The sequence below is a fragment of the Xiphophorus couchianus genome, chromosome 9, assembly GCF_001444195.1.
Source record: "Xiphophorus couchianus chromosome 9, X_couchianus-1.0, whole genome shotgun sequence".
NCBI lineage: Eukaryota > Metazoa > Chordata > Actinopteri > Cyprinodontiformes > Poeciliidae > Xiphophorus > Xiphophorus couchianus.
This window is the reverse complement of record NC_040236.1, coordinates 26,975,076-26,999,849: the sequence shown is the minus strand read 5'-3', so window position 1 is coordinate 26,999,849 and position 24,774 is coordinate 26,975,076. Positions and strand designations below refer to the sequence as shown.

The 24,774-nt window shown below is 38.1% G+C and overlaps 1 protein-coding gene and 2 long non-coding RNA genes across 6 annotated transcripts; 2 read left to right on the top strand and 1 right to left on the bottom strand.

The window, feature by feature from the left end:
* Positions 1-150: 150 nt before the first annotated feature.
* On the top strand, positions 151-12,932 carry arrdc2 (arrestin domain containing 2). 3 transcript variants are annotated; one of them, XM_028027333.1, is made up of 8 exons: positions 151-237; positions 2,754-3,008; positions 8,766-8,983; positions 9,677-9,779; positions 9,862-10,118; positions 10,840-11,002; positions 11,088-11,248; positions 11,803-12,932. In XM_028027333.1, the coding sequence occupies exons 2-8, from the start codon at positions 2,756-2,758 to the stop codon at positions 11,854-11,856; spliced, it is 1,209 nt and encodes a 402-aa protein (XP_027883134.1). In that variant the 5' UTR covers positions 151-237; positions 2,754-2,755; the 3' UTR covers positions 11,857-12,932. The 3 variants fall into 3 exon arrangements, with proteins under 3 accessions (XP_027883134.1, XP_027883132.1, XP_027883133.1); XM_028027331.1 differs by lacking the exons at positions 151-237; positions 2,754-3,008 and adding an exon at positions 7,558-7,987; XM_028027332.1 differs by lacking the exons at positions 151-237; positions 2,754-3,008 and adding an exon at positions 7,563-7,975.
* A 5,103-nt stretch (positions 12,933-18,035) lies between these two features.
* LOC114150729 (uncharacterized) lies at positions 18,036-20,576 on the bottom strand. Of its 2 annotated transcripts, XR_003596822.1 has the most exons (3): positions 20,465-20,576; positions 19,087-19,146; positions 18,036-18,266 (listed from the first exon to the last, which is right to left on the bottom strand). It is a non-coding gene; the product is annotated as an uncharacterized LOC114150729 (long non-coding RNA). The 2 variants fall into 2 exon arrangements; XR_003596823.1 differs by lacking the exons at positions 19,087-19,146; positions 20,465-20,576 and adding an exon at positions 18,734-19,070.
* Positions 20,577-20,678: 102 nt separating this feature from the next.
* Positions 20,679-23,783, top strand: LOC114150731 (uncharacterized). The gene is made up of 2 exons (XR_003596825.1): positions 20,679-20,798; positions 22,102-23,783. It is a non-coding gene; the product is annotated as an uncharacterized LOC114150731 (long non-coding RNA).
* Positions 23,784-24,774: the final 991 nt, after the last annotated feature.

The window sequence follows — 24,774 nt, the reverse complement described above, 5'->3', positions numbered from 1 at the left end:
TGACAGACTCAGCCCACTCCACGCGGGTCCCATCGTCCTCCTCCTCTTCCTCTCTTTTGGCTGTGAGGGCGGGCGTGACCGCCATAAACTGCCTGCCATTGGTGTAAAACAGAGTGGAGGTTGCTCCACGCTGTCGTTTAAAAAGGGGGACTAACATTGGAAACCCACAGAGGAGAAAACCGTTTCTGCGGAGAGCTGCGTCTTCGTGACGGCGCTCACGTAGCCCACGTCCAGTCGGTGAGTGTGGAGACTTTCATTCATCCTTTAAGCTGCGTTTATAAAGCGCAGGGCCGTTTCTGAAGCCTCCTTGGCTGAGACTAGTGCAACAAAAATAGGTAAAAATCACCATAATGACTGTAGCCGGAGTTATAATTATTGTTTTGTTCTTTATGTGCCTTATTTAAATTTAACTTTTCATACGTACATACACACATTTATATAGGATACTGTGCTTAATAAGGTTTACGTTTGTCAAAAGGAAAAACCTGTTTTATTTAGGTTTTCTGCATATTTTAGCTCACACACTGAATAAACATGCTTACAGATGTGTAATAATAAATGCTTAGTTATTGTTGACATGATCTGCATTTGAATGGATTTTTGTTGGTATCGCTGTAAAGCTGTAAAGTGCAAAGCTGAATTCAAAATGCAGTCTTAACGCAATCCCCTATAGTATCAATGAAAATTGGACGTTTTGTCATTATAAGTTACAATATAATAAGTACTATTTTTCTTATGATAGCTTATTTAGTCACAACAATTAATTTTCTAAGCCAAAGTACAAATATGTGTTGCTGCGTTTAGGATGAAGACAATGAAAGTCATTGACGCCCCTTTTTTATTACACCATGACAAAAATAACATGGCTCTTGATGACCTCTGAGTTTTTGTGGAGGGGACTTTATAGGAAGGGCTAAATGAACGCAAACCCAGATGATTTGTAGACTTATTTTAAATAGGTTATAACCCTTTTGAGAGAAGATCTTAATTGTTAGGGGAGACAGCAGTACGTATGGATTTAAAAATGTCAGGGATCTTAAATAGCGCCGAAGGCTCACCGCACTGATATTGTTTCAAAGGTAAATTATTACAAATATGCACACAATGTTACCGACAATCGGCTTGTGATAAATTTCATAGTAAGCCATAAAATCCCACAAAACTCCTGGCGCCCCAGGGCGCTAACATCAGGCTAAAGTGTGCTTGGTTAAGGTCAACTTGGTCGCTTATACGTTACTGTTATGTGTAGAAAGCTTTTACTTCACGACTGGTCTAGACTTGTAAAATACGGAATCGTTCATTATTTGGTATTTAAATAGGAAACATAAGGGCATCAGAACTGTCATGGCTGATGTCACGGTTGCCTAGAAACAGACAACAAACATCTTGCTGCTCTCAACACCTGAGCCTTTTTTAAAAAAACGTCCACCGGGTACTACACCGCATCCTGAGCAGCGAAAACTTGCAAAAAGCACAGACGTGAGTAGGAAGATGCACATCCCTGGATGGCCAGCAGCAATGAAGCTGAATTCAAGGCGACTTTTGAAAACGTGTCAGTGATAGTTTTAAGTGGCATAGAGTGGACTGGTTGATATCAGACAGAATGGATCAGGAACACAGCACTGGAGGTGATCAGAGATCAGAATCACAGTTCTTCTATAACCATCTCCTGAGACTGGTAATGGTGATGGTGGTGGTGGGACATTAATTTCATGACTGGTTCCGTTTCCTGATGTGCTTCAGTAGAAAACTGTGGTTTAACTGTTTTGGATGTTGAGTTTAAACAATCATTGATATATTGAGTAGTATTAGCTAATTTTATTTTTAATAGGTTAATGGTTACATGTTTGGGGTTTATTTTTGACTTACAGTGAATAAATATACATACATATGAGGAAAGCAATATGCAATTTGTTGCGACTCGTTGAAATATTTTATTATTGAAAACAAGGTAAAAAAAAAAAAAGACGTGAAAAATGTTAAATCTGTTTTTCTATGTATTGCATATTCAGATATGGCCATAACTGGTTAAAATCATTACTCATTTTATGTTGATAATTCAAGTGAATTGATGAAAAAATATTTACATCTTACATATAATTTTGTCTGGCATTGGTTTAATTAACTAAGACTGAAACATTTTTGACTAAAACTAAATGACATTTTAGTCCAAACTAAGACTAAAACTAATTAAAAATTTGCTCTTAAAATGAACAGTTTACAGATATTTTTTTAAGAAGTCTAAGAAAGTTCCTCTCAGCTTAAAATGTACATTTACTTGAATTAACATTTGAATACATATTGAATGTAATCAGTGTCCTTTATTTTGTTGGTAAAATTCAGCCAACAAAATAAAAAAAGAAATATTGGTAATAACGTTGCTTTTTATATTAAAACAGCCTGCACAGCAGCAGATAGTGATTAGACCATCAGGGATCCACCCAAACAAGCTCCACTCCCTCAAAATAAGCCTTTAAAAGACGACATGACAGTTGTGCCAGATATTTAAAACTATTGTATATTACTTAAAAAATAGTACTCTTTTTTTATTATTTAAAGGAACAACACAATAGAGAACCTTAATTGTTTATATTTCTCTTCATTTCATTTTGTTTTAGGACTCTAATAGTTTATAAATAAATTTAGCATAATCCTTCTTGTTTGCTTCCTTAAGGACTATTTTGGATTATTTTTGCATAGACATTCCTGGATTTTACTAGTCTTATCATCATTCTTCTGTCCTCTCTATGAAGGAATGTCTCTGATCTCCATCAAGACTTTCACCCTGGAGCTGGACGGTCCTGCGGATGCGGCCTTCACGGTTGGGGAGGTGGTGTCCGGCCAGGTGATCCTGGAGCTCAGCAGGGACACACGAGTGCAGTCCATGAAGGTGCAGGGCAGAGGGGTGGCCACGGCGCACTGGCTGGAGAACCGTGGCATGAACTCGGTGTACAACGACTACACGTCCAAAGTCACCTATTTCAGGAAGAGGCAAAATCTAATCCGAGGTCAGTACTGGTTGTAGATAATACGGTTGCACAACACTTTAAATCACTATTATTTTCATACTTGTAGTAGATCCACAATGTGGCTTTTATATAGTAATCCCTATGAGCCCTTTGCGCTTGATGGACGGCAAAACAGCCAATGCGCTCCTGTAAAGCTTAATATCGCTTTTATTTACTTGATTTCACTTTATAAATGGTCATAGGTGTTGCGCGGTCGGCTGCACAAACAGATAAGGATGAAAACCAAACTTGTCATTTTACTGTGTAACTTTTAATGAGGAAAGATGGCGGCGATGGATAGTAGCCCTCGGTGTAACCGCGGATTAGCAGCAAACACTTTTTACAAGATGATCAACATTTAGATAATTTATAAGTATGATTAGAAAGATATCAAATATTGTATTATGGAGGAGGTACCCGCCCGACCGTTAATGACCATGGAAACAATGGTTATCATGTAGCCAAACATGTATGGAAAATACTGGTCAGCATCTCCTCTGTTGTACGGTTTTAAGGCTGCTCAGGTGAAAGGACAAACTCATATGAATCATGTGGTCTGAATTCAGGCAAAGTCTGTAATTTGATCAACACATCAGGAGGGAGGAGGTACGGGTCTGTTTCTAAGCTAGCTGTTTCCATCTTTTAGTTTGACTCCAGCAAGTAGGAGCCATTAATAAACTGGCAAAAACAACTTTGGAAAACAATTTCAGTTGCTCTGTTCAACACTCCTGATCCTCATTTCCGACTTCCATCATGGCGCCTCCAATGATTAAGTGACGTAGTTGCAAATATGGTAGCTTGTAGGATTAGGAGGTGTTTTCTCTGAAAATTGTGTTGTACATTTCCTGATTAGGCAGCAGCCACTGTGTCTGAACAGTCTTGCAGTCCCTGAGGTTTACAGAGCGAACGCGCTTGAGCCAAATGTGTTGCGTAGAAACCTGGGATAAGGTCAGATGGTTCTGCCCGATAACACAATCTTTGACATTCAGCACAAATCCATTAGTGTAGAGTCCAAATACACACTATGAGGTAAAAGGAGTGAAATTCCCCCAGTGTGGAGAAGACAGGCGGCTATAATCATTCAAGAACCAGAGGATAGTAGCTGAGTAAAGAAACTGAAAATAGGTATTAATGTTTGGTCAGATTGGTAGGTAAGCTCGCTTTAAAGGCTGTCAATCTATTTTATAGCTGTAAATAGTGTGTTTATTTGACAGTAATCAAACAGCATGCCCTTTTATTTATTTTTTATGGTACTAAAAAATCTATTTGACACTATTTAGCAAAGAAAATCAATAAATGACTACATTCCCCTTTTAGAAAAGCAATTAATTTTAAATGTTATGTTTAATCTTCAAATAATTTCTTCACAAAATATATGAGAATTAGTGAAAGAGTATGTGACTCTGAAATGTTCAGTGATTAATAATCAATCTGAATACTGAAATTGGAGATAAGTAATATAAAATAGTGTTGTTTGTTTTGCTGTCTTGACCTTAATGCACCATAAATTATAATTTTTTAAAAATCCAAATGGATTAAGCATATAAATTGTGAAACAAGTAAAAAGCATGAGGAATAAATGGTGAAGTAAACACCTTGTTTTAAAAGCAGAGAGAAGAACCACAGACAAATGTGAGGAAATGAGCCAACTTTTTAAAAAGACACAGCCTTGGTCACCATGGCAACTAGGTAAACACCACGTGGTTCTGCTAGGCCCCGCCCACCTCAACAGAGCAGCTGCGCATCATTTACAAAACAAAACTTTTCTTCTCTTAGAAAAACTGATGTTTTTACACAATTAAAAAAATATAGAGAATATTTAGATTTTTTAGTTGTTCTATTTTAGTCTTCATGCAATTTCAGAGAAGAGTCGCCCTATTAAGATTGAAATGCCTCTTTGTTTTGAGGCAAACAGCTTAATCTCTGTCACTGTTTGCATCACAACACTGAGAAGGCCTTTGGTTAAGCCGAGAGGAGCTCGCATGAATAAAGGCGTCTGCTTTGCTTCTGCATCAGCGTTAAAACGGTGTTTTCAGCCGCAGCGTCGGGCTAATTACACCGAGTCATCTGGGCAGCCGAGGGGTTATCTGCCACCTCGGGGTAATCTGCCACCTCGGGGTTATCTGCCACCCCGGGGTTATCTGCCACCTCTGGAACCTCATGATGCTCCTATCAGCTCGCTGTCAGCAGCCATGTGTCCTGTGGCAGAGCTGGACTTCTGCTCACTTTCACCAGCAGGTGGCGCACTTGTATTTATGACGTTTTACAATTATTTTAAAGCAAAACATTAAATAGCTCTTCCATATGGGACATATCAAATGTAGGCAATTTTTCTTGTGAAATTCTTCATTCTTTTGAACACCTCAAAAATAATTTGTGTCAAAAGAATTTCTTTTGGAAATTTATTAAACAAATTTTTAGTTTTACTTTTATTTTTTATGAGAAAATCAAACCTTAGTTTTATGTCTGCTTTGATTTTTTTTTTATTGCAAAACTGTTTCTGCATGATTGTCCTGCAGCATTTCTCCAGATGGTGGCACTATAGAGCCCCTGTCCCGGGAACAAAGGAGTAAACAACTTTGTTTTTCACAGAGAAGACATAGCTTTGGACCGAAGGAGTTGCACTGAAAAGATAATAATTTACCAGCTGCTGAGATGAATTTCTAGTAGATCTGTAACTAAGTTTAGGATGATTTTGCTCAGAGGTGGTTGTGTTCATTCATTCTAATCATCAGTATGATTAATGTTAATAAAGTAAACGCTGCGGTTTGTTTTTGATTGTTCCCGTCGTAGCAGCAGTTTGCTGGGATACTTTTGTGCTTGGCTGCGTGGTTTTCATCTGCGAGGCGTCCCACGCATCGACACACAAGAAGTGGAGTAAACAGCTTTAGGCCAGAGCCGGGCATGCTCAGTACGCCTGTTTTCTTCTAAGAACCTGTAACCATCAATCATCACCCTGTTTTCCTCCTCTGGCTCCACACCCAGTCTGGATGTTTATTGTGCTGCCTTCAGGGACGGTCTGGGAGTTTGGAGTTTTGTGCTTAATAGGTGTTTTTAGTTTCTCTTTGTGTAATATTTGTTCTTGCAAACTCTGGCATCATGATCTTGGGTTGGTCTGATTTGGTTGAATGTTTATAACATTTTTCAAACATATTGATGTCTGTGTGTTGAGGTACAAATTGTCAGAAATGCAGATAAACCTTTTACACTTTTGAATGGGATTTAAAATAAATATACTTTTCTATTTGGAGCTCCAAACAGAAACATTATTATTTTTTTAACAAACTGCACTTGAAAAAAACAGTGGGATTTGTTTATTAATTAACTCAGTGGCCAGGCTAACTACTGTTAGCAATGCAGGCTAGTAGCAGTGTATTTCCCTGAATTTTGAGTTCTTTTAACTCCTTCTTTATGTTAATACCTGAACTACAACCTCAAATCCTGAGAGGGTTTTAAGAAAAGACTGCAGAGACTGACCAGAGAGCAGAGAGAGAAGGAGAAACTTCAATCATATCCCCTACTCCAACATCTCTCTGTCCGGCTTTCTACTTGCCAACAAACTGATGGTGTCATCCAGGACATGTTAATGTGGGATATTATCCTAGCTGCTTGGGAATTGAGCTGTTATCATGTCAGAAGCTGTCTTCAGTCAGAGGATTCTTCAGATATGTTGCAAGACTGACTGTTACTGGAGATCCTCTTGCCCCCTGCATCACCGTCGAAAATCTTTTAGAGATAATTGAATGATGTGAGTTACATCAGCGTTTAATTTACCTGTGTGTAGGGCTGGACAACAGATCAATAACAACATATAGCACGATAGACACGTAATTGATATCAATAGATAATACGTCTGAATCATAGAATATTAAATATTCATTATAGAATATTCACTCAACTCCAATCCAGAACCAAAAGGCATTCTGGGAGATGTAGGCAGAGAAAAGGGTTTTAGAGGCTTAACATTTCACAGCGAATTAAGCTAGGTTGGTAGCAACTAACTAACTCACTCACTCTGGTTACCTAGCAACAACTGTTGAGTTATTTGCGCCGCAGTTTAATGTTTCACCACTTTACGTGATAACTGTTTAAAAATAAAAATAAAAACATTGCGTGGAGTGAAAACTGTGGATAAAGCTGGAAAGGTTATGCAATATTTCATATATTTAAAACAAAACAAATTTAAAACAAAAAACTAATCGGTAACTATCAATATCAACTGATATAAAGTGTGTTTTCCAGCCACACCATTCAGCTCTGGGACAAAGCTGAATTTTCATAACAATACACAACAAGCTGAAAAAGTCTAACTGGTTATAACATCGTTTAGAGTCATTATCGTGGGACTCGAGCGGGTGGGGGGAAGCGAATGTTTACTCAGGCGGCATTAGCTATAAAAAGCGTGGGATTCACTGAGTTAGGGAATCTGTTGTTTTGCAATTTCAGTTCTGTAATGTCTGTGCCAGGGAGGGGTCCGTGAACGCAGCCTTCACTCTCCTGAGGCCTTTACATAATAAAGTTTGAGGCCACGCCCCCTCCGCTCAGCCACCAAAAAGGGCTGCCGTCGCTGCAACCTGCACACTTTGAGTTTGCGACCAGACAACGGGGAAGCGCAACAGCAAGTTTAAACTTTCTGCGCAACACAGAGAAACTTACCGAACCGACTCCCAGAAGAACCTCCGAACCTGCGGAAATGATTTTCAACAAGTTGAAAAAGTTCCTGGTGGTTTTTGACTCGCCGGAGCTGGACTGCGCCCCGGTGTACAGCAGCGGGGACGTGGTGTCCGGACGGGTCGTGCTGGAGCTGTTCCGCGAGACCAAGGTGGACTCCCTGAAGCTGCACGCGGAGGGGTTCGCCAAGGTGCACTGGACCGAGTCCCGGTCCGCCGGCTCCAGCACGGCGTACACCCAGAACTACAGCGACGAAGTGGAGTACCTGAACCGGAGAGAGGTGCTGCTGCAGGCAGGTCAGTCCGCTGGTGAGGGATGCGTTTGGGAGCACCGCGCCGCTTGTTGTTCTGCAAACTGGACCAGAAACAAACACACACAAAAAGTTTATTTCTTTATCAATCAAATTGATGTTGCGTTTGCTTTTTTTTTTCTTTTTGCAAAAAGTTGAGGAACTCATTGCATTCTGGTTTAGTGAGAGAGCGCAGCTGCCTCCTCATTGTGAAAACATCTGCTGGAGCAGCCTGGCTTGTTTTCTCCTGCAGAATGGGGGGAGCCTCAGGTTTCTGCCTTCATTCATTCAGCACAAAGCTGTTTAGGTTTAAAGGGCACACCAGGAAGTTGGCACTTTTATGCTGCAGCTGGACTTTGTCCTGCAGAAACCTGCTTACGCTTCATCATCTTAAAATTAACTTATTGGGTTTTTTTTTTTTTTAAATCCGTTTGACTTTTGAAAGTTTGCAAAAAGGCTCAAATGATGAAAGAAATTGGGGGAAAAAACATCCGGTCTGCTGAACCCAAACACGCGTTCTTGAACCTGTTCTGCAAGACTCGGAGACAAACAGCGGTTGAAATGGGCTTCATCATGTAGCTGGAGGCAGAAAAGCGTGTTCTCCATCCAGAACCGCCCCCTCAGAGCAGAAACAGAAAGCATGTGATTTGAAAGACAAGCAGAGTCTCACCAAACTGAATTTACTGCTCTAGCCAAGCCAACTTTATGTGTAAACACTTTTATTAAAAAAGTAACAGCTTTATTCTCTCCTGTGTAAAAGTAGAAGAGTCTGAACGCATTTTTCTGCCTCTCCTCAGATAACGGCGAGCTGACGGTCCTTCCTGCCGGCAGACACGAGTTCCCGTTCAGCTTCCAGCTGCCAGAGGAGACGCTCGTCACCTCCTTCGAGGGGAAGCATGGCAGCATCCGCTACTGGGTCAAAGTGAAGCTGCACAGGCCGTGGTGTCCGGTCAGGAAAATCAAGAAGGAGTTCACCGTCATCGAGCCCATCGACATCAACACGCCAAGCCTGCTGGTGAGCAGCTAGGGATGCACTTTCCATACCATATCTGAGGTTTAGCATCAACAGATTCAATACAGAAAAACAGCTGAATTCACTTCAAATGTTTATTTTTTTAAACAGACGTAATTGCAGGGTTGTATTCAGCCTGGCGGGTCACCAGGCTTTACCCAACAACGCCAGGCTAGGCATTGATTTTTAAACATTTTTTATTTTTGCCTTTTTTAAGACTTTACGGTTGGAGTTTAGGTATTGTTAATGATGTTTTCCAATACCACATAATTCACTAGTGATATTTTCAAATTTCCTGTCAACTTTAAACATTTTTTAACCCACAAACACACCTGATGACTGGCCTAGCGCCCCTACAACCAGGCTTAGTAAGATTTTCTGGGTTAAATCCAGTAAATGTACTAAATTATGCATTAATGTAAGAACTCTGCACCAGTACAGCACACTTTAATACATCCAGTGTAAAATAATCTGAAACTGACCAAAGCAAAAGGCAACAAATCTTTCAGAAGGTGATATTAGAAATTATAAATATAATGTAAAGTATAGAATTAGACTGAATAGATCGGCCATTGTGGATCGAACACATTATCATCGATACCCGATCCAGATTATGGATATCGGCGCATCTCTGTTTTAAATACTGGTCCTCGTGGATTTTCAAACTGGTTCTTACTGGTTTATGTTTATCTTCAGGCTCCTCAGGCGGGGACGAAGGACAAGCTGGCACGGACGTGGTACCGTAACTTTGGACAGGTGTCCGTAACCGCAAAGATTGACCGCAAAGGTTACACTCCAGGTAAGAAAACCCTCCATAAATGTAACGCCTAGCAACCCGAAGGCAGCTGCAGGTTCTAACAAGCCCCGCCCCCCCGCTGCAGGTGAGGTCATACCTGTGTTTGCCGAGTTCGACAACGCCACGTCCAGGTCCATCGTGCCCAAAGCCTTCATCACCCAGACGCAGACGTTCATCGCGCGCGGCACGATGAAGCAGAAGCGGTCGGTGGTGGCCACGCTGTGCGGCGACGTGGTGAGCGCCAGAACCCGGGAGACGTGGCACGGTCGGGCCATCAAGATCCCGCCGGTGGGGCCGTCCATCCAGCAGTGCCGCATCATCAAGGTGGAGTACATGCTGAAGGTGAGTCCAGTCTGATGTTCGTCCTCCGTTCACACCTTGGTCCGTGACAACAAACAGGCCTGTCGCAATCAATCAATAAATCGCATGATTAATTAAAACAAGCTCAATGATTTCCACTTTTCTCTCTTTTTCTGCCAAAAACTGGATGACAAAAATCTTCAGTCTGTTGCTTTGGCCTCAAATTTGTTTACAGCAATGTCATAATTCATTTTATGTATTTTGAATATTTAAAATGTCTTTAAATCTAGACATTTTACACCTAAAATATCTAGATTTAAAACTAATCAACAGTTTTAAATGTTGGTTAGAATTTGAAGTTTGTTGATTTTTGATAATAACCATGCCATTGCAATTATGTTACGTGAGAAAGTAATGTAATCAATAATTAGCTAACAGGCAATCAGGAAATATTAGACATTAAAAACAATTTCCAAAAGCTGATAAATCATGATACATTTTTCACAATACTCGATAAAAGATACGATAAATAAGGCAAGTTTACCATCTCAAAGATTAACAGACTTAAATATCACACACAGCAACCAAAAACCGTAAATAAAAAGGATTAACTCTCTAAGCTACAAATATTAACCACCGGAATGAAAATCATCAAACTTATTTAAATTTATGATGCGATTAGTTGATTAATTGCGTATTGTGACAGGTTTATTCACACATAAGTCTCCATTAAAGTGCTAACTTTTTGTTTTCCTTCTCCAAGGTTTGCGTCGACGTTCCGGGAACTTCCAAGCTGTGTTTGGAGCTGCCGCTCGTCATCGGCACCATCCCGCTGCATCCCTTCGGCAGCCGCACGTCCAGCATCAGCAGCCATTACAGCGTCAACCTGGAGTGGCTGCGCATGGCCATCCCGGAGCAGCCCGAGCGTGAGTTTCCCTTCAGCGACCCGAACGGGAAGCTCCGCCGGCTTGAGTCGGGTCGGTCGGATAACCGAGTCTGTTTCCCCCGCAGCTCCTCCAGAGTACAGCTCCGTGGTGACGGAGGAGGAAGCGGAGCAGCAGAACAATGGCGTCGCCCCGCCGCCGGCCGAAGACCTGAGCGGCATCATGGAGCGCCCACTCATGGCTTTCCTTCAGGAGTTTCGCTTCCGACCTCCGCCGGTCTACAGCGAGGTGAGCGACTCCAAGGAGAAAATATTTTTTTATTACGTAAAAGGAAGAAAAAAACATTTAAAGCATTAATAAGGTATCTAGGAAGTTAGCTTGATAGCTGTTCCAATAGTTTAAATAAAATCAAAATATTACTTAAGTTTGTCAATAATTCAGTTCAATCAGGAGAACATTACTTTTTCCTTCCACTAAACTTCCCATAGATTGTTTATAGATCCCAAAGGGAATTTAAATTAAATATGTAAACACAAATGTTAAAATTAACTTGGGTTAAGCACAAACTGCACAGAAGTTACTTTCATCCAGTCAAAAAGATTAAATTTAAAAGGACTTTATTGATCCCAAAGATAAGTTAATAGAAGATGTTTGGCAAAGAGTCGATTTGGGCTGGAAAGAATTCCAGTAGCAGTCAGTCATGCATCGACTTTTAAGAAGCCTCTGACTGAAGACACTCTTATCTTTCTCTTTCTTCTGAGAAAATCTGAATTCAAACTGTATGTGGCTGAATCTTACTTATCTAACCGCTGCTCTGTTATTTTTTTTCTTCTGGTGTCTAGATCGACCCGAACCCTCAGCCCCCCAATATGCGACCGCGCTGCATGACGTGTTGAACCACGAGCCCCGCCTGAGCAACGAGCTGCGTTACTAGCAAAACGAATCGAGAGATTTGTCTTCTTCTGGATCTAATCCTCATTGCTGAATGAGCGCCCGGACCGCGGAGCCGGACGGCAGCGCCACCTGGAGGAGAAGGAGCTCACAGGAACTGAAAAGCCGGCAGACACGAACGGTTCTGCCGACACGGGGAAACAGATTCTCTGCACCAGTTCCTGTCCTTCACAAGTGATTTGCTTTTAAAAAAAATTTCCTACGATTTTTCCGTCTCTCGAAGAAAGGGGAGACGGAGCGCCTCCCAATCGACGATTCCCCTCTTTCTGTGAGACGTAAGGAGTTTGGGACTTGTTGGGCGGTTGAGGATCACTTGGTATTTATCAGGCAGAGTCTTTTTCTGAGCCGATTGTCGACTCAGTTTGTAACTTTGCCGTTTCCTGGCAGCGGGCGGACGCCAACCCACATTGCTGTGCGTTGTTACTGGACAGCTGCGTCTGTTATGTGATGTACCTACAGGTGTGAAGGTGGAGCAGAGGATGACATGCGTTTGTTCTTGAATCCAAGAACAAACGGGAAACATGCGCCTTAATGATCTGCATGAGAGTTTTAGAGGCGTTCTCTCAGAGCGCCTGAGACGAGGCGCCTTCTCTCTAAAGAAGCCAGAAGTGCTTCTTTAGAGAGAGAAAAAAACAAAATGGTTGAAATCAGAGAGCGGTTTTTGTGTGGAAAACAGTGGAGTGTTTTGGTTTAAGTGGACTGGCAACAGGAAGGCTGTTGCATTGTTTTTTGTTTTTTGCGATAAGCGGCGGCGGCCTCGGAGTCATGCGGACCGAGCGACTCGGTGCTGAGAGGTCGGCCGGTGAAAGCTGCAGACGACACTGAAGCATTCCACTAATCTGACTGACTTTGAGGATTTTTTATTTTAATTTTCCTCAACTTCCAGAAAAAGTCAGTTTGTATCAGTTCAGGGTCAAATGTGCAACATCAGGGCACACTAGAAGAAAAATTTATTTTTATACAAAATGTTGTTCTGTCAACTTTTTCTATTTGTTTTTCCTAATAAAACATTTAAATGATATCTGCCTTCAGTGCTTCTTTAGATACAGTTTTAGTTTTATTACATAATTGCAAAGTTAGTAATTCAGTTAAATTTGGAAAATACTTTTTTCCTCCACTGAACTTTCCATAAATATGTTTAAATGCAGCAATAAGTGAAAACTAGTGGCTATGTGTGGTTTACACTTAACTTTTGTAAACCACAATCTGAACTTTCTTAATAATTCTTGAGTAAAGCTCAAACTTTATACTCCCGTCAGATTCAGATTTGAAGTTGCTTTCATTCAATCACAAAGATTTGATTTTAAAAAAGGAAAATTAAAAATTGTAAATCACATCATCCTTGTATCTTTGGTTATTGTGAATGATCTCCAGTAGCAGTCAGTCTTGCAGTGAATTTTGAGAAGCCTCTGACTGAAGACACTGTTATATAAAGACCGATATGTAACAGCATGAAATCTGGCCAGCAGAGATTATATTTCAGAGCAACATGGACTGGATGACATCATCAGCTAATGCTAATCCACTTCTTTTGCTTTTGCCGCTCCTCTTTAGATCGCAGACAGACGTCAAAGTCTGGAACATAATTTCTGTCCTTTATGACTTTATGCTCTTTTCTCCTCTACATCCATCAAGCCTCAATTTTAACTTCTCTGGAGTTTCGGGGTCGTAGGTCACGTATTATTTGAGCTTTTGAGATGCTGATCAGCTGTTCCCTGTTGTAAAAAAAAAAAAAAAAAAAAGAAGCACATCATCACAACTGACTAAAAGTGGAGGTCAAAGACAGGGGTGTCAACTCGTCCTAGTTTTGGGCCAAATCAATATAAAGGCTCTTAAAGGGCCGGTTGTACCAGAATGTTTTGATAAAACCTGATAAATAGTTTAAAAATCAATAAATTCTTAAAATTAGATATTATTGAACATCTTTCCAGTCCCTCTAGGATTTTATTATTCTTTTGCATTAAAAATCAAAGTTTTTGTGGAAATTTGGAAATATTTGCGATATTTGCTCTTATTTGTGACGGTAAATGTAACTTTTTATTTGTATAGATCATGGACTATAATCTGACATCAACTAAGGCTGTGACAGCTGTTTAGTAAAAGTAAGAAAGTTTTTGACAATTTTTGAGAACGTTTTCAATAAACTACCAATTATGTATTTGCAGAAAAAATTGCAGGGATTTGTTGATTTTTGCGTAAATGTCCACGTTAATTCTCAAGAAACCGGATAAAATTTGGCAGTAAACAGATAAAAACTGCATTGATTTGATTGATAACATAATATTTAATCACATTTAGTGTTTAGACTAGAATCTACAGGGCCACATAAAAAGCTGTGGTGGGCCAGATTTGGCCCACGTGCCTTGAGTTTGACACATGATGTAAGAGTAAAAAACAATTCCTACCACACTTTTTCCTTCCACTAAACTTTCCACTAATATACTTGAACAAAACACTCTGCATAACATTCATTCATCAAAAACCAGCTTCTAATTAAACTTGTGTAATATTCTAACTTGGCTTTAAGCCGTAACATGAAAACATATTATATCCATTTCACATCATTTTAATTTGAAATATGAAATAATGAATCAACTTTTCAGCTATTTTAATTTGTAGAGACGCAGACAAGTACGTCATGTTGGACTGCAGTTTACTGAAAGAACAAGCAGCACTCTCGATTAAAATAACCGTAATTACACACCAAAATGATCGTGGCGACAGTTTAAATGTGTATTTTTTTCTCTTTTTAAAGCAGCTGTTTGGGTTTTATCCAGGGTCTCCTTGTTCAGTTCTCAGATAGGTCACATGGATAAATTCAGCCTTGTTTTGGCTCGTGTAAGACTGCAGGAGTGAATAAACTACTGAGTGAATTACAAAATGAAAAACTCCCACACTGAGAGGAAAACATGGCTGAGAAAAAGTTTAACAAACGGAGAGGAAGAAGGACGACAGCCTGGATAAAACATGCAACGCTTTGTTACATGCAGATTTATAGATTCCAATCATTTTCATTATTATGAAAATCAAAACTTACATTTTTCTCAAAATGCATTAATTAAAAGTTAAATATAACAATAAAAATTGATTTTATCATGGAAAGGCTGAGGAAAAATGGAACAAAAAGGTAACGATTATAATCCTGGTGTTGTATCCAAACATAATAAAGGAAAGTTAAGTGGATGAAAAAATCGTGATAGAATAACTAGCAGCTGAATGCCGGCCCAAGGCATAAGCACGTTTAGCGGCTTTTACTAGTTTCACAATCAGATTATTTCACTTTTTAGCAATATTATCGAGGAATTATTTTCTTAAAACAAGCTCCAATATTTTGCTGAAACGTTACTTGTAGATATATTTCAAGATATTTGCAGTAGAAACTAGACAGAAACACTTGCTAAGATTTTGTGTTTTTGCAGCGAGAGCACAATAATCCTCAAATCAGGAGAATAAGAAACAAACCTGAATTCAGCAGTTAGTGTTTATTGAATCTATTTCATTCACAAGTTTCAGTTTCTGGATTGAATTCAAAAAAACAAAATTAAATATCTAACAGATTTGTTATGTAGTTTTCGCTGTTATAAATAATAAACATTTACACGCTTCAGGTTTATCATCATTAAAGCATCTTTTTATTACATAAAATGAATTTTTTAAAAGCAGGAACCGATGGTGAGTTTATTATTTTCTCTCTGAAACAGCCTGAAGCTTTAGCTGGCAGAAACAAAGTCTGAGATCGGACCGGGACGTAAATTCTGATCCGGTTCTGCCGGAAAGTTTGTGGCTCTGACTCCCAGCAGCCGTCAGCGTTTTTTTACGGAGCTCCTCGCACTGTTTCATGGGTGACTCAGAGTTTATGGAAAACGGTTCGTTTACAGGAACAGGAGCAGGAGTTTGGATTTCAGGCCTTTGGGTCAAACAGACGATCACGGCGTTGTGCAACAGAACCAAACAAACCGACCGAACCTTTCCGTCTTGTAAACACGGGACCAAATATTTCTGGTTTCACTCAGAGCCTTTACATGCCAAGTTCATTTTTTTTTTTTGTGAGGTTTTTTTCCTTTCACAGAGCTTTGTTTTTATGATTAAAATATATTGATCAGTGATCAGGAGTAAAATCAGACTGAACATAATTTCTCTGTTCTGTTTGTTCACATTCATCAGATTCTTGGATGTTTTGAGGCTTTGTCTTTATTGCATAACTTAAATATTCACATAAAAACTGGATCCACTCAAATATGTTTGCATTTTGTGTAAAAATTGGGTTATTAATTCATTTTTAAGATAAAAATGTCAGCATTTAGCTATTTTCAGAAAACTAAAAGCTTTTGATGATAAAGATTTAATTCTCTTCAGCAAATTATTAATTTACATTTATTATTTTTACTGGTAAACCAAACTTGTTGTTTTTTTAAATAATGGTGCAAAACAAAACAGCTTCCTACAAGCCTATTATTTATGACTTTCTTAACTTTCCTTTTTAAAATTTATGAATACATGAATAAGTCTGCCACAAAAAGAAATGTTGCTTGACAATAAATTGTTCCAGAAGTTATTGCGATAAACAATAATATTGTTGTTTTGACATTATGTCCTTAATATTTATGAAAAGTACTACTTTCACTGGCAGATTGAAACATGGAGAAAATGTCTTATTATAAGTATAACGTTTAAGTATTATAAAATAACTTGCTTAAAAAAGCTCCTACTTCTTGCTGAAAAGTTACTTCTTAGTTGGTTTTGACTTATTTCAAATGTAGTAAGATATTTGAACTCCAACCAAGACCGAAATATACTTAAAATATTGTTTTTGAAATGTTTTACAAAACTCTATTTTGTTTGTTTCATTAAAATCTTACACATTTAGTTTATTATTGAGCTGATAAAATAAAAAAGTTTGTTCATTTGTAAACGTTTTTAACATTTTTGTGTCCCCAACTTTGGCAAAAACTTTGGCGGAAACTGAACTAATCTCTACTGGCTGCTGTTTTCATTATCGTGTTAAGTTTAAAACTAGTCATTTGTGGACTGTAAAATAACACATTCCATTGGGAATCATTTGTAAATGTGTGCACAGTTACATTTCTGTCAAACTATCACTTAGAAATCTGCAGCAGCTGCAACCCGTACATCAGATTCAGACATCATTCATGTATTTATGCTCCACCTGCACTTTTAATATGCTGTTTAGTGCTTATGTGCCTCAGAAATAATGAACAGCCGCCCACATCTGGTCTGATCACACTTCCAGACACAAACAAACAGCTGAACGGACACTTGAGGCTCCGCCCACCGGCTGCAGGCCAGCCAATCACTGTTTGCCGAGCTTCACCTGACCTGCGTCAGCCAATGAGCATTCAGAGGGCCGGCTGTGTTTACTGTAATTATGAAGAACTTTAAAGCCAGGGAGATTTAAGACTTAACACCAACATCTTGGGTTACAGACTAACAGCTCCAACATGTCGCCCCCCACAAACCCAACATGCCACTTCCTGGTGCACATAAATAATACGCCTACATCAGCACCGCCTTTAATTAAGCTGATGATGCTACAGCAGTGAACAGGTTGTTACCTGGATGCTGCACAGGACTACTGTAACATGTGGTGCTTTAAATGATGGCTGCCCTTCCCTGAGCTAGAACAAAATATTTGCCACAAAAAGATAATTTAACCTTACTTTTAAGAAAAACAAATATGCAGAAAACATTGTTTATAAGTTACATACTGCAGCTTTGAGGGTACAACATCTGGGCTTTTTTAAAACCCCATCCTTTCGCATATATTTTTTTTAAGAGTATGCTGTTTATTTGTTTTAAAACCTTTAAAAAAACCATATTTTTAAACTGGATACGCTGTTTTTTAAGGGTCATGAAGGAATGACCTTTAAGAATGGCAGCTCAATAAAAAAGCCGGATTCAGGAGCTGCATCCTTCGAAGGCCGGATTTGTAGGCCTACTACGTCATAGTGCGGCGACAAGGCCTGTCTGAATTCTTTTTATTATTATTAATATTAAACATTTTGAACAATTGTACAGAATTACATGGCATGTATGTACAAAAATATGTCAAGTCTTACAGGCTGAAGGCACACATAAAATAAGATGATAGTAAAATAAATATATAAATTGGTCAGACATCAAACAGAGACTCCCTTTTATTGCATGTTAATTGTTTAACCATGTTATGATTAGTCTGGGACATGATGTACATTGATGCACCGTCAGCAAACCAAGGACCCCTGATAACAAACTTCCTCTTATTTTTAACCAAACGGCGTCTATAAAATGTTGCAGTTGCATCATCTGATTTTTCCAGACCAGGTTCTGTGTCACTGTTGCCCAACTTGTCTGCAGCCTTGATAAAATAAAAACAAAAAAGAAACATGATTTGAACATTTCTTTGTTAAAGAGAACACATTGTTAAGGTTTCCAAGAGGAAGAAAAACTTCCAGATTTGTTTCTCCTTATGCCAGTTAAGAGTTTGTTCTGAATTCAATGCACATGACAGAAAAACAGTGGCAGACAGATAAAAACAAGTCACTGCCCTTCCTTTGTGTCTGATTAGAAGGACACACTATGTTTTTGAAGAGATTAAAAGGTTTTGCAGTAATAAAGCTGGTTTGATGGTGTTTTAATACCAGACAGATCCGGGAAGAACTACAATATATCGTCTGAGATCCAGTTTAATCTCTTTGGTTTAGTTTGGCCTTGCAGAACAATAAAAGCTCGGAAACTGAAGCAGACAGAGGGTGTAGCAGGTTTATAGGAGTCAGTGAATTTTTAGAATTTATAGTTTACTCCAAACAAAACCAGGTGGCTAACCATTTTAAATAACTTTAACTCTGCTGACGAGAAGAGTGCTGGAATATCCAGTCAGCGTCATACCTGGATCTTGTTGATGACTACAAAAAGCCTGCAGGTTGCTGAAGGACATTTACCATAAATGAGAGGGTTGTGTACACATTTGAGCTTATTTAGATAAACATTTATACTTTTATACTTCCATTTGGGTCCCAAATGCTTATGGAAACAGTCCAAGTGCCTAAAATCACTCAGCCGATTATTTTTTTTAACCTATGAGTTAAAAAAACCCTCATTTTCCAAACTTTTGTTAGGAAAATGAACCAAAAACCTCCTGATTGTTAAGTCATAATCAATGAGCGCTGCGCCGTTACCTAGCAACCTAAATGGAGCTCCAGTCCGTTTGGTCAGCTGGTTTTACCTCTGTACTGCTGCTGGAGAAGAAAAGTGTTTTGGTTAATATTCAGAAATATATGTTTATATAATGTTCAAAGACGGTTGTTATATTGGCTTAAAACAAGCTCCCCTGTCTTTATGAAATGTTCCTTGTAAGTTAGTTTTGTCTCATTTAAAGTTTTTTGTGTTTTTGTAGTGAAAAAGCATGGCATTTACATTTGTCCTGATTATTTTTTAGATTTTGGCATCCTTTTATGCTGATGGCAGCGTTATTATAATATTTTTGTGCATCATTGAAAAAACAAGACACTTTTTCCATGTTATGTGACAATCTGCCAGTGGAACAAAGACTTTTTCATCAATGTTAAGGACTTACTGACTTAAAACAAGCTTCCATTTCTTGCTGAAAAGTTAGTGTTTTCTTATTTCAAGCACACTAAGATAGTTGCTCTAGAAACTGTGCAGTTTTTGCAGTGCTAAACTGAGCAAACTAAAATCTTATGTAAGAATGATTTAGTGCAAAAATGTAATAAACATGTTTTGTTAACCTATTGAAGGCAGATTAATAGATCACCATTAAACTCAAACTCGTGGATCCAATTTGCAAAGTTATTGAAGTGGAAATGTTTATATTTAAAGGACTAAAATGACAATAATTCATGTAAATAATGACGAATAAAAGAATCTGGCAAAATATTTTTTTCCAAATCAGTTTCTCTCAATGAAAAACTTTGAAAAAGTTACTCAGTTAAATGTAACTAGTTACTACCCAACTCTGGTGAGACGTATTACTTAAGCCAATGTTTTCTAACTTGACTATTACCAGAGTTTGGTAGTAACTAGTCACATTTACTCAGTTACATTTACTTAAAAAACATTTACTTTTAGGAGTATTTCTACTACGCTGCACTTTTTACTTTTACTTGAGTAATTTTATACTGAAGTATTTCTACTCATACTTGAGTAACATTTCTGGATTTTCTACCCACTGAGTGAAGAAACAAACACGTTTTGACCAAAAACCCACCAGACACAGACACACACCTGCAGTTTTTGTTAAAGTTGCAATAAGTTTTATATTGAAAGAAACTGATTAGGAAACATTTTCTTTTATTTGTTGTTACTTATATAAATTATTGTCATTTTCATCCTTAAAATACAGAAATTCCCACCTAACTTTACATTTTGTTCTGATTGTCAGTTGTAAATATGAAATGGTTGATAATTTGATTAGTTACTCAGAACTCAAATAGACTTTTTACCAAAAATGTTTTTCCTCTTACTTGAGTAATTTCTTGGATGGCTACTCTTTACTTTTCCTCGAGCATAAATGGGCTGCAGTAGTGATACTCTTACTTGCGTATAATTTTTGGGTGCTCTACCCTCCACAGGATGTGGCCAAAGTGACAGAAGTGTCAGCCCGGTTTGCGTCGCCGCCTCTGAAGGGAGACGTGGGCAGAGTGGGATCGATTTGCAGCCCTCCCTCCCTGCTGCTTTTCAAGGCTTCATGGAAAGCAGCATAACTTCATCGGGGTCAGGGTGCAGACCGGGCCGCTCCCCAAAATATTCCAGAAGAAAATTACCACGCCGGAGCCAACAACATTCCCAAACAACAGGCCATGAGAGCAGCTTTGTGCGTCCGCCCCGCCTCCAGGCGCGACTCGAAGGCTGAGAGAAAATCGACTTTGTGGTGCTTATGAGCCGTCTCTCTCTTTGTTTCTGTGTTTCTCTGCGACGCCCTTTGTTTTGGTGAATCCTCCGTGACACAATGGAGGCTCAGCACAAAGAGCATGAATTTTGTCAAATAAATCCAAGCTGTGTGTCATAAGGCGCCATCGCCAGCAGGCACAGATAGATGTAATCAAACACAGTGGATGATTAAAGAGGTTTAAATGAGGGAAATCTAACACTGTGGCCAACTGGAGCAGGTTTTGTTCTTTAATTTATTAGTTTATGATTAATCAAGCAAGTCAAAGTTTAGAAAACAATTTTTATTTACTTCAAATGAATGAACTGAACCTTTAAAATAGACTTAAACTTACTTTACTGTCATTGCACAAAAACAAAACGGTGAATTTGGCAACAAAATGTCAGAAGAAATACTGAAAAACTTTAATTGTAGCTACAAAAGTGTTTAAAAACATGTTGATATTAGAAGCAATAGATCTTTATTTCTCTGCTTAAACATTAAAATTTAGGGCTGAACAAAATTATTTTGTTAATCAATTAATCAATTAATTGGATAAATAATTGGAACATGCTGCAGATTTTTCATTTAACATGTTAAACAACATTAGAAACACATTAAAAGAAGATTAAAAGGCCCTTTTCTAATAAGAATACTTTTTTGCCTATAACAAAAAAGTATTCTTATTAGAGTACATTTGATTATTTGTAGCAAAGGAAAAAAATACGTTAAAAATACTTTTAACATCAACATGTGAAAAGCGAAGGCCTTTGTGCTTGACTTAAAACCAATATACAGTAAATTTGATTTGTTTTTCTGTTAACTGATTAATAGTTGGAGGGAAAAAGGTGCTAATAGGAGATTTTCTTTTTCTTTTTTAATGTATTAGAACCAGATGAAGCTCAAAGTTTTCCACTTGAGGAATTTTTGAGTAGAATATATATACAGATGAAGGTTTTTTTTGTATTAAAAGCAAAATTTATTTGCATTTTTGTACAGTTTTGGGTTAATTACTGCTCTAAGTATGTTGTTAATGATTAATTGATCACTAATTTAGTTGACGATCATTTCAGTAATCGATTAATCGTGATTAATTTGATTAGCTGTTTCATCCCCAGGTAAATTAATAGGTATTTATATCTCAGAATGTGCAGAAAATTTAATTTTGGCTACAACTAAGCCAAGAGTGTCGTTATAACCTGAGGTTTTACGGTTGGTTTGAGGATTTGCTCCCCTCTGATTGGCTCAGGCTGCAGCCAGATTTGGTCAGAAGGTGAAAATGTTTTCCTCCTCCTGTGTTTTGCAGACTTATGCCAGTTGTTTCCCCTCCGGTTCTGAGCAGCGGCCCACACGGCTCGGCCGTTTGGCTCGGAGGGAACTGGCTCCCGGCCAGATCCACAAGACAAAACTGCTAAATGTGACAAAAATTAAAGCCGTGCTGCTGAGGAATGTGTTTTTCTTGGAAAGGGAGCGAGATTAGCACATGGTGTAGCTCCCTCAAAGAAGGAAAAAAATTTTCCAGGGATAACCTGAGGAGACGAGTTGGTTTTGACTTAAATTACCCAATCGTCTTGCTTTTCACGGCAGAAAGAACATTATGTCCCATGAAGGTGATATGAGTCTGATGTAAACACAGTCGAAGGAGGAAAAGGGGCGTCGGCGTCAGATGTCCTGGATTATGACGAAACGTATCGAAGGAGGAGGAGCGGCTGGGATAACTCAGGGAGCTGCTGCAGTGAGTTTCCTAAAGGTTCCCAAAGCTTCAAACTTTCCTCCATATTTACGTATTTTAACTTTTTAGCTTCAAGCTTGATGTCAGAATTATTTTCTCTGATAACACTGAAAGCAGTTCCATGAAAACCCCTCAGAACTTTTTCACTTTTTATCAAGTTGCAACCACAAACTTGATCAGAATCAGAATTTCTTAATGAATAAAAATCTGAAAAGTGTGGCGTGCATTTCTATTTAGATCCCGTCTGATACACTGAAATAAAATCAGTGTAACTGTTTGAAAATACATGTATGTAACTCAATTACAATATAAACACACCTTTTAAAAGCAAATTAGTACTGATTTTACAAGCCTCGTCTCTTTGTAGTCGTATTAATGATGGATACAGAAGACTATTCAAAGTGATCATCAAAATTCCTGTGTAACTATCAACCTATTATTATAATTAGTGCATTCAATTCAATTCCAGACATATGAAAAGGAAAATGATTTAGATTCCAATAGAGAAACTAAAAGGCTGGTAAAATAAAAAGTGAAAGAGAAATAAAACCTAAAAGCACCCGAGGAAATTAAAATTAGACTAGCTGTTTATAGGATGGGAAAATGAAAATCCTGCTTTTAAAAACTGCAGCTATGTATCTGAGTTGAAGAGACGTTAGTCTTTGTCTTTTCTCGTGTTTAAGGAACATATCTGTTTAAAATGCTATAAGAGCTAAATTATTTTACTTTATCCCTTACATAAAATATTAAATAAAAATATTTATGGAGAAAATTAGAGGCTGAAAACTGAAATCAGATTCAAACGTTCACTTAAACAAGCAAAACGTTTAAATGTGGAGTTGTGGGGAAAATAAACGTTTGGTAAATTCAAGGTTGTGGTTTTGATTCCACATTTCCTCACCAAATGTTGAAGCTTCTTTCTGTAAAAAAAGAAACTTCAGAGAAAGTCGTGTAATTAAAGTGTCAAGGAAAGTAATACGTAAACATTATTGGCAGATGGTTCAACTTTATCCTTGGTAAATTTTATTTTCTGGCGTCTTAACTTCCCAGCAGACAAAAATCTTACTGGTTTCATGAAGATTTGGAAACACATCTGCACTTCATTAGTCTGTACCTTTAGAAAATGGGTCAAATAAACCACAAAACCTAAAGAAATAAAATTATTAATCTAATTTACAAACACATCTTCTCAACTAAATGGTCTAAAAATAAACCATTTAATAAAGAGCAACTAAATGTTACTTTGAAGAGAATAATAAATAATAAATACTTCGTTTGTACCCAGTGATGTAATCAGTGACATCATCGACCAATTTAAACAGGAAATGCTGGACTGTTACTTCCTGTTCAGGCAGCAGGCGCTAAAGAGACAAACAGAATTAATTTACAAAAGAAACATTCAAATTTATTTAATGGTTCAGAAGTGTTAGCGTTAGCAACATAATGCTAACAAGAACAAACCAGGACAGTAAAGTTACAACAGTTTAAGTTAAAGCATTATGGCCAACGATGAAAAGATTAAATAAATTAGCAATATGTTTAAAGGACAAGTGGTAAATAAATAGCTCAAATATCATTTTGCCACATTAGTCGTGTTTCTGTTAACAATAAATTTCTGCAAATAATTAAATAATTATGATAATAATGAAAATAAATTAGCGGAATGGAAACACACCAACTTAAAAAAAACTTATGTTTTTCAATAAAGTTGTTTTCAAAATGGATGCATTTCACAAAACTGCAATGCAAACACTTTTAACGATTCATACGAGTCACATGATCAACAGCCGGACGTTACTACAGGCATAAACGACAAAGAAGACGACAGGAAGTGGTTGGAGGATGAAGGTTTGAATTAGTTTTTTCTGACAATATGCGTCTCACAGCATCACTCAGTTTATAAAATGTTTGTTGAATCCAAAACTTCTGTAAAATCACCGAGTACCATTTCCCCAAAATGCCACCTATGTAGCTGATGCTAGCACTAGCATCATGGCTGAAACATGAATATATCTCATATACATTTACATCCGTCACCGCCATGATTTGTAATTACTTATTGTGTGTTTTTAACTTAATTTATTTAATAGAAACACTGCAATGGAGAAATTCTGTTTTTTGGCCCCAGTGCAATACAAAAACAATACAAATGCAGCTAATGAGGGTGGGTAAAAACTGATTTCACTTCTGCTGGTTCTGTTTCATAACTTTCCTGCGAGTCCTGTCACATGAATCTCTACAGGTCAT

Excerpts from the sequence above, each read along its gene's own strand:
- arrdc2 (XM_028027331.1), top strand. The coding sequence starts at position 7,702 with ATGATTTTCAACAAGTTGAAAAAGTTCCTGGTGGTTTTTGACTCGCCG. Across the intron at positions 9,780-9,861 it reads CCGCAAAGGTTACACTCCAG|GTGAGGTCATACCTGTGTTT; the intron begins GTAAGAAAACCC and ends CCCCCGCTGCAG. Across the intron at positions 11,249-11,802 it reads CTCCGCCGGTCTACAGCGAG|ATCGACCCGAACCCTCAGCC; the intron begins GTGAGCGACTCC and ends TCTGGTGTCTAG.